A 10,067-nucleotide genomic window follows, 5' to 3' on the forward strand; every position below is an offset into this window, starting at 1 on the left:
AGAAAAATATATCTTTTACTGAAATCTTAATTTAAAACACACTGGAGTAAGTACAACAATATTATACAATATTGTTCTGCCCAGAGACATAGCGTGGCTTACTTTCAGGTACAGTGGACGTCACAAAAAGGTTTAAAGGCTGTGGCACAAGATACATCAGCAGCGGTGGAGACCTCTGCCGTTTAGGAATGGTTATTTCAGACTAGTGTTAATTCTTAACTATCACCGCCACCACCAAAGCACACGCAAAAAAGGTTTCAATGTTAAACGCTAGGTAATTTTGTGGCCAACTGGCATTTTACCTTCCACTCATTTACTTGCTTATACCATCCAACCACTACTGCAGGGTCTGATAGGAGTAAGATTATGATGTATAACACATTAATGAGGAGCCTTCATTCTTTCTGCTGAGAACTCTACTACAACAGCACATATTGGCCTATTACTCCCTGGTATTAAGGGAACTACCTTGTGTGTTGAAGTGATCCTTGTGAAAAGGCAGAATGCTGTGTCACACAGTGAATGGTTGAAGCAGGCTGACCTCATGCTGTAGCAGGACGAAAATGAATAACAAACAACCAATGGATTATGAGGGCTGGCTAAGAGCACTTGCAAGTAAGTATACTTACAGCAAAACTAACAAGCATTCGCAATGAAATGGGTCTCGAGTTAGAGCCATTAGCGTTGTGAATAATTCATAACTGGGCTTTTCTTGCCACATGAATTGAAAATGAAAAGTAAAACAGAAGACATAAGTGAGCCGATGCAAAGCGCCACAGCTGCCATGAGAGTGAAGGAGAGCCACAAAAGAAGAAGTTCGCTCGCAGTCAAACGTATTGGCAAACGTGCAATTATCCATGAAACGGGGTAGCTGGCCAAGGCAGTAACAAAACTGCCCCAAGGAGGGACAAACGTAAAGCATTTACCAATCATAACAAAGAATTTTTTAAAGGAAAACCCATGACCGAATTATAGTGATGGGCGCGCAGTGGGTGTGATGAAAAGCCCACAGATAGATTACATGTCAGAGCGCTTGTGCTCTCGACCTAAAAAGGTGCTGGCTAACGCAAGACCTAGAGTTTAAGTGTAAAATACTGTGTTGGAAGTGATACAGGTGAATCTGGTAGGAAAGAAGCTTCGCAGAAGCAGAATACAGTTTGAAAATCCCCAAGTTCCTTTTAAGCATACTCTAAAAAGTTAGCTTCTAGAACAATTAAGTACAATTACAAGATTTAAGAAGATATGTTTTAGTTGCCAAAAAGAAAAAGAAAACGGAGGTATTAAACAGCAGCAGATTCATAAACCAGTAGAAATATACTTATTAGAACGCTGTTCAAATATTTACCGCTCATTTTGACCTCCGGGAACTTCCAAAGCGAAATTTAGCTGTAGTAACGCTGGGGTGTTTATTTCCCAGTTAGATCAGATAAGCAACTGGCAAAGCTATACAACTTCCTTATTCTGGAGGGCTAATCTAATAAGTATATAGACAGACTGGCATAAAGCCACTTCAAGTTTGCATTTTCTGATACATGAGATATCTTATATCCAGTCTAAGTGAAGTCATTTGTGGAGCTTTTAACTACAAACTGATCCTATGCAATCATAATGCGGTCACTCAACAGCGAGGGATGTTGGACTTGAAGAAACCCTTTCCTGCAAAAGTAGGTACTATGACGAACAATTAGGGATACTAGTATGAGAAAACTTTCCTCTAATGTAGATGTTATCGGACTAATAGTGACATTTTCACACAAGGCACTGCTTGAAGATGCTTACATATTATTATGCCTTTTACAAGCAGCAACTACAATATTTCCGAGTCCAAAATTCAAAACAGTACTCTGCTGAAAAGCTGAGAAGTGCTTTTATTTCCTTCCTAATGGTGCACCAAACACAGGAAGCTGCAACCTGACCAGAGTTGAAGCCACGAGGGAAAGATGCATATTGAGATTAGTGCCTAGGTTAGGGCAACTAGAACATCCTGGTGAAAAGTGACAACTAAGGCATTGATTATGAATGCCCCAGAGGGGTAGGTGTTATTTATCATGCCTGGTAAAAGCTGGCTCTCTGAGGTTCAGACATTTTTAGTTGCGATATATTGGAATTATTCTGAGTTTGGGGGGGGCGGAATATGAGTTTTGGTGCTTACCCTACCAAAACCTGCATTTCACCAATACTGTACTGTTTTCCCCCCCGTTAACTTTTGCAGATGTGACCAGCTGAAAAGTAACAAAGGGTGCACATTTTATGGATAAGCTCCACACAACTAAAAATTCTAACCCCTGCGCAGGTGTCAGAAAACTCAAGCCCACTCCTAATCAGGATCTTGGTCACTATTCCGAAGTTGCCTGCACAAAGATTACATGTTGTCTGAAGACACAAATGTAACCAGTAAAATATTTGCCTTTAAAAAAAAAAAAAAAAAGCCTCTGAACTCAGCAAATCCTCCTCCTTACTCCTGTTCTTGGTGGACCCTACTTCATGGGCCGCTCCTCCACAATTACAGAGGAGCATCGCCTTACTGGCTAAAAGCCAGCAACAAACAAAATAAAAAGATACTTCAATATAGTTTTCTGCTGCTGGCTCAATCAGCATGTGAAGCGAGGGGTAGGGCTGGGCCAAGGGAGGTAGGATGAGGGTTTTGAGTGCACCTAAGTGCGCATGTGTGTTTGGACGGCCGTCTCAGGCCGGCCAAACACACATGCATACTTAGGTTTCTCCAGCCCTGCTGTGTACACTGCCAGGACAGGAAAACTGCACAGGCCCCAGGGTTGTGTCTAAGTGGCAATCAGAGCAGCTCAGACCAATGCTGATGCTGCTTTCAAGCTAGCTTTAGCATGAAAGCAGCACCAGGATTGCTGGGAAACATGTTCTGGTGTTCCAGTGAATACTGGGACACCAGAACAGGAAAGGAGGACAAGCAAGGAGTCAACAGCAGCGAACAGTAAGTCTATTTTTGGTTTCAATTTATTTGTTCCCACCCCACTGTCCCCCCTGCCCCTCCCCTTGATGCTTGCAGCAGCTGCCACTGCCCTACTTATATGGTCTGAGGACCTAGGAAGTTCCCAAGCTATCCCATAAAGGCAAACTCCAGCTCCCTGAGCCACCCTGCACCTTAAAATCCCTTGTGTTTAGCCTCATATGCTTCCTAAATTAATAATATTCTGATTCTAGTAATCCATCTGATCCCTAGAGCATGTGTACCCCCTCTCCTTGGTTCTTGAATCCACTTTTAAAACAACATGAGACTGGTTTAATCATTACGCACAGCACTAAAACATTACCTGCAGTTCACACTGCAAATCCACACCAAGTCAACCAAGCACATCCTATAGAATATCACACTAACCATTTATAAAGCACGTTAGCAGCTTATGAGAAGTACGAATAACTCATTTATACGAGTTCTTGATACTTCGCACACACATTCTTTCTCTCTATATATAAAAAAAAAAAAAAAAAAAAAAGAGAGGGAGAGAGAGAGAGAGAGAGAGAGAGATGCACATACACTTACAATACTCCTGTCATGGGTGCCTCTATGCCTCATAAATTATGAGACTTATGCCAGGAGGAAAAAAATTATCTAACTAGCTTACAACTTTAAGGTCTTTAAATAAAAGTCAATACAACTTAGTAGGAAAAAATAAACGTTTACGGAGGGAAAGGCCATTTCTGTTGAGGCTAGGTGAGCGCCCCTGAGACGGATGTAAGGACAGGAAAAAGAAATAGACCTAGTTCTCTCGGGAACATGATGAGAATGCTTCAAAGCCGGTAAGCATTCTTAAGTGCGTCGGTATTCCAAATCCAGACACCTCCTTTTGTAAACAACTGCTAATAGAAGGCGGTACATCCTGCTGTTTTATGCCAACAGCCCGGTGATACACAGTTTACCAACTCTAAACAACTAGAAGACTTCCTCCTCTCTAGATCCCGTATCAAGATGTTTCCTCTGTTTGCACATTTCATGACCCAACCTATGCTGTCATTACAGTTTCTCAACAGATGAGCGGCTTTTCATTTGTTTCATAGCACGCAATTTCAGAATGAACGCTTTCTTTTAGTAAAATGTGGATAGATAAAACAAACAAAAAAACAAAAAACTATTTCTGATACATGTTTGATAAAGGAGGTAATCCACATTGGTAGGGTTTTTTTTAGAACAAAATTTAGCAACAAGACCCAATGACTAAGCCACCCGTGGGAAGGCTAATGCTAAGGGTGGACGAAATTTGTAACGTACATGAACTAAGGGTAATTTTCACAAAACTCCACAAAATACATTTCGCGGATGCCGAGTACATTTTTCGTCCATGTTCTGGGTTCGATGCTTCTATCGTCATTAAGTTCCGGGCACGGAGGGACCTCTCTCTTGGGAAGATGTGGTTCACACATGCATGTACTACATCTCTGCATCCGGCTGGCTAAACGCTCCCCACCCAAAGACTTCGCCCTCTGGAGAATTTAGGAAATATGAGTGTCCTGGGCCAGCACGTCCACGCTACATCTACAAGGGTTTATGGAAATTATCATGAGTCCTGGTAGGTCTCTACAACACAGAGAGGATACCTATGAGGAGGAAAGCAGAACTGATAAAGGGGGCGCAAAATATGTTGGAACCACGCTACAGAACACATGTACATATCTATTGTTACTTTAGGTTCAGTCATGGAACAGTACTGATGTGCCAGGCAAACAATATAGCAGCCTTTTGTATAATTTCTTCTGGAAAGAAGAAATCTGAGATTTTGGCGACTTCACAAAAACACAGGCCAGTGGACTGGTTATGACACGTGCAACACGTTTCTGTTATATTTTGTACTTTGCTTCAAGCTAACAACAAACGCCGTTTACCAATGGCCTCCCATACGTTTCTAATATAGTCCCAGCTAAAAAGTAAGAAACAAATTTTATTCCGGTCTTTCTCTCCTATATATTAAGTGTGCTTTTATGGGAGCTTAAGGGATGAACCCACACGTGCTTGCAGCACATGTCTGTGTGAACCCATTCATATTAACAAGCACTGGCAAAGACAAGTCGCGCAAATGCAAATCCTATTGGCTTTTCCAATGTATTTTAGCCATGTTGTACCACAGCGTAGCATGACCAAAAGTAAAAGTAGGGAAAATAAACAGAAAAAAAAAAAGTATTGTGGTCCATTATAGTATTTTGGTTTTTAGGGTCGAGCATGCGTCTCGCTTGCGAAACGCTGTAGTAGTTAGAAAAGGGCTCGGAGCCCCACCTATGTCATTGTCACTGTCTTTCATTGGTTCGCGGGCTTGCCGTTTAAAATTTGCTTGCTTTCATTAGTGGAAGGCATGCATACGTCATGCCTTTTCCAGTGGTTAGCCCTCCTCGAGCGCAGCGACCAAGTACTGAAGCGTACGAGGCTCGCTGTTTTCCGTCCGGTTTATGAACTACTTTTTCTCTTTTTTCGCAGCGCGATCTCGCTCGTTTTTTTCCCCACTTAATGAGGCAAGAAAAGTCCGGTTGCGAGTTTACAACTGCTAATAGCTCTAACTCTGAGAAATGCGAGACCTGTTGCATTGCAAATGCTTGTTTGTTATGGCAGTGGAATGGTCAACACAGCTAGCACGAGGGAGGGTGGTAGCTGGATGGAAAAAATAAAAGTGCTATGACAACACTGTCTGCATCACAGTGCTTTTTTTTTTTCCTAATGGCAGGGAGCAACAAAGAAAAAGGGAGGGTAGAAACAACATAGACAACTGGGTGCGAGTGGGAGAAAAGTAGCAAAAAAAAAAAAAAAACAAGAGTGGCGGTGGGAGGGTAGGAAGCAACATGGGAAAAGGGTGGGGTGGAAGGGGAAATAAGGAGAAGTAAGGGGGAAATCAGAGGGGAAGAAGCAACATGGACATGAATAAAATCACAGCAAGCAGTGGATGGACGCAGAAAGACACTAATCATAAACCAAAGTCAATCAGTACTTAGTCCATATTCCAAATGAGAACAGAAAGTGACATTGGCAAGTACTGGCCAATTAAGAGGCAGCAGATAACAGTGACAATGGAGCTAATGAATGGTAAGCTACGGGGGTCCCAAAAGACATAGTAAACAATACGCCCCACACAGACGAGACCTAAAAAGAGGAAAGCCTGCTTTTTCAGGCACTTGTAACAGTCCCCAAAATGTGTCAGTCATTCTGCAGTTTAGTCACCTCCCACCCAACCCATTCAATGCAATAACTAAAATGTCTGAAATTAACAATGTCGTGTAATAGTTAATCCAGTCTTTCATTTTTTTGCTATTGTAACAATATGCCACAAAAAATAAAAAATAAATGCCACCAACTAAACATGATGGCCACATGCTAACACTAAACAAAAAGTAAAATATATATATTAAAAAATAATAATATAACATAACATTATGGGGGTTTCCTAACAGCGGATGTATTTAAAACAGGGTTAGATACCTTTTTTAGTTTTAAAGCAATCACAAGATCATGCAAACAAAAAAAGCACTGCTGGTTTTTAAACACTGTACCCTGAATACTGGCTACTTTATACAGGTTTAACTTTAAACAGACAATGACGGTTAAAATAAATCTAAAGGAGATAACAATGTTAAAATAAATAAATAAATAAAACACAAGAGCAAAGTACAATATTGGCCCACTAGCCACAGCACGGAAGCACACTTTTAGGTTGATGTGCATATGTGATCAGGAACACTACAGGAGCCAATGGTGATATGTGCTGGACAACTGTTCCATGCTGTATGCAGAGGTGGGCAGAGGCAAAATGTGAATAACAGATGAACAAACAGACGGGTGGAGGGGGCTAAATTATTAACTGAGGCAGCCACAGCAACTAAATCTATCGCTAAGCAATATCTAAAAACTACGTCCTGAGATGCCCCTGGAAAACTGACCAGATATATATTACGTAGCCCTATTAAGACCTACTTAATAATTTATACGACACTTAACTAGAGTTTACCAGAAACACCAGGTCAACACATCTGCATAGCCTATAGGTGCAGATGCTGACCTTTCAAAGTTTTAATTGGTGGCAATTTCATAGTAAAAAAAACAAAAACAAAACAAACAAAAAAACACCACACTTGTGCGCTAGTTTAATAAACAGAAGAGGTAGCACATGGGTAGAATTAAGAAATCCTCTTTTACCAAAGACAGGAAATATTGGCCTGGACCTGCAGATGTAACTGTTCTGCATGAGGAAGTATATACTCCGTCACCTGTCCTATCACCGTTTCCTCTGGTAAGAAGTTTAAGCTTTGAGAACATATTTTCACTAATCAAAAGTCAAAACGATTTGAAACATCAGTTGCAGTACTTAATTGGAGCTTGTAATTGGAAAAGGGGCCCATAGGCCCCCATTTTAGGGGATTCGGTTCTTGCTTTTCCTCATCAGATTATGACCCAAACGAAGAGAGAAAACACAAAATGGGGAAATTAGGAGGAAGATAAAGAAAATCAATGACAATGGGAGAAAACAGGGATGAAATAAAGGGGCAGGGATAGTGATTAGGTGGAAGAAAGATGCATGAGGGTGAATCAAGATTAAGGATCATTGGTATTCGGCGATCCTCACATTCATCAGCACTGGACGCAGGCATCTGAGAAAACTTCAGGCAGGGGTACTCTTACAAATTAAGCACTGATCAGAGACATCTCCCACTGCACAACTTTAACAGTGCATTCAACAGCAAATGCATGCCCCCTACACGTAAAACAGCTAAATTACTTCTCATCTCACACACATGCCAAATGGACATCAGTACAGAAAGTTTCCGTTCAGCACAGAACCTGTAGCACAAGTTTAAAATGTTACAAGCTACCTTCACACAAAATGAGCAGCTCGTCAGAGTAGAGCACGGCAATCACGCTCACTACACTTGAAGCAGCCCCAATCAGATGGGCGAATGCGAAGGGGTAATCTAACAGTAGGAGAGGAAAGATTCTGATGGAAGCCACAAAGACAGGCCTGAAATAGTCTGGCTTAAAATTACACAACAGGATGTACTTCGAATGCATGATCAAAACATAAATCGTCCAGTGCATTCCCCTACCTTGGTTCCTGTAAAACCACTCCAGCCACAACGGGCAAATTCATCATAACCTTTTACTTCTCTCAAACCATCTCGCATCTTAGATCGGTCTCGTAGGAAGAAAGGACAACTTTTTAGATCAATGTCCCATTTTACAAATCTAGACAGCCGACAACGGGCAGTTTAATTTACTATTTTTGCTTCAGGCCCTGATTTATTGCTCCTACGGGATCTTTGCACATGGGAATTTTGCCACATTGCTAGCTTGAATTTTTACTATTCAATGATAATTCAGAAATGTACATGTCATGTTTTGACTAAACTACTAGGCCCTTGAAGTGAACCCCTGGGCAAAACCTCTTAAATCTCACTACTTAACACGTGGACCTTGAGTTCTCTAAAGGGTGGATGTGGGCGGTATTTAGAGTACTGAAAATGTGATGGCTATTTGGCTTGCGTTGTGTCGAGGTCTACTGTAAAAGAGAAAGGTGATAAAAGGTTGCGAAATATCAAAGTCAGGCGAAAAATGAAGACTTTTCCGGCTCAACAGGAAACACTTTAACGTGGAAGTGTGTGCGTGGAGTTGGACTGAGGTATTCATAGTGCTGTTCCACTCGTATTGGATGTCCTAGGAGCCTTTCCGACCATCACTCAACGCCCCGGTCCCCATTTGGCCTGAAGAGGAAGTGACTGGGCTTTCGCCACGTCAGCAGTCAATGCCAAGCAGAGGCCGGAGCGGCGTAGGTAGCTCCTGCGCTACTGACTGACACCACACCTGGGTCGCCTATGAACCCTCCAATCAGAGTCATATGCTTTACGATTAAACTTCTGGCACACTAAGTACTTAAAGACAACTAGAAATGTTTGCAACAATGTTATTCTCACATGTACACGACAACTGAAAATCTACTTCACATATTCCAGTTCGGCTAAAACACTATGAGCGGCTTTATAGTGCGACACGTTAGTTAATGGAGTCCGTCTACTTTGAGGTCAGCAGCTTTTTAAGTGCTGAGTGAGAGATTATTATTTTTTGTTGAAGGGGGTGGGTCGTATTAAAGTATTATCTGTTCATATTTACCAGGGCGCGAAGAACATGATGAAATGCGGCGCCTCGGTAATTGCGTGAGTGAACATCTCGGCGCTGTAGAGGTGCTTTGCGTGGGGGTCCTCCTCCTCCTGAACCAGCTCGGAGGCATCGGGCTCCCCGCGGGTGGGCAGGAGCGCCGAGCAGAGACAGAGCAGGAGCAGCAGGCATCCACGGGGGGAAGACATGGCAGCCGGTGGAGAGGGCCGCGGCGACAGTGGCCGGCAGAGGAGGAGAGCGGCAGGGAGGCAGTCAGCTGAGCGAGCACGGGGGCGGCTGACGGCGGGCCTGTCTGCTCTCTCTCCTGGCCGGCAGATGTGCTCCTCGTGCAGTCAGCGGCGCTTCATTTTACTGCAGCTGCCGCAAAGCGCCGTTCTGGGTGGGAGCCAGGGGGAGGCGGAGCCCGCGCTGACGTGTGTCAAGACTAAGCACACACCTCGGCTTCCAGCCCCTCTAACCCAATGTTACCTCGCCCACATTTGTGCAACTCATTTATACAACTGAGAACGGCGCATTTGGAGACATTTCGTTGAAATTTAATTGTAAGGCATGGTAGTTGTTGCGCACACGTACCCTGGAAAAATAAGGCATGCTAGTAGTTGCGCACACGTGTCTTGAAAAACATATCCTTAAAAAGGCTAACATTAATTTTTTAAAAATAGTTTTTTTTTTAATGTGGCTAGCAATTCAGAGACCATACAGCTACGGTGTGCTTGGTCCCATATACTTTATACGTGCCTTTGACAGGGGAAATTCACAATCAAGCAATCAATCAAATAATTTCTTAAGCACACTACTCACCCAGTAGGGTCTCAAGGCGTTGCAAGGGGGAGGGGGTGCCAGTTACTGCTCAAAAAAACATATTTTAAGGTGCTTTCTGAAGGTTAGGAGGTCCTGGGTCTTGCGTAGGTGGGTGGGGACGGAGTTCCAGATCTTGGCGGTGAGGTGG

The 10,067-nt window shown here is 42.8% G+C and overlaps 1 protein-coding gene across 1 annotated transcript in view; it reads right to left on the minus strand.

Annotated features, from left to right (window-relative positions):
* TXNDC5 (thioredoxin domain containing 5) overlaps positions 1-9,473 on the minus strand; it is a 92,881-nt gene extending 83,408 nt beyond the window's left edge. Inside the window, exon 1 of the mRNA XM_069217135.1 lies at positions 9,113-9,473. Coding sequence (XP_069073236.1) covers positions 9,113-9,306 — 194 coding nt within the window. The 5' untranslated portion in view covers positions 9,307-9,473. The remainder of the gene's footprint in view (positions 1-9,112) is intronic.
* Positions 9,474-10,067: the final 594 nt, after the last annotated feature.

This window comes from Pleurodeles waltl, chromosome 2_1 (assembly GCF_031143425.1).
Source record: "Pleurodeles waltl isolate 20211129_DDA chromosome 2_1, aPleWal1.hap1.20221129, whole genome shotgun sequence".
In the NCBI taxonomy this organism is placed as follows: Eukaryota; Metazoa; Chordata; class Amphibia; order Caudata; family Salamandridae; genus Pleurodeles; species Pleurodeles waltl.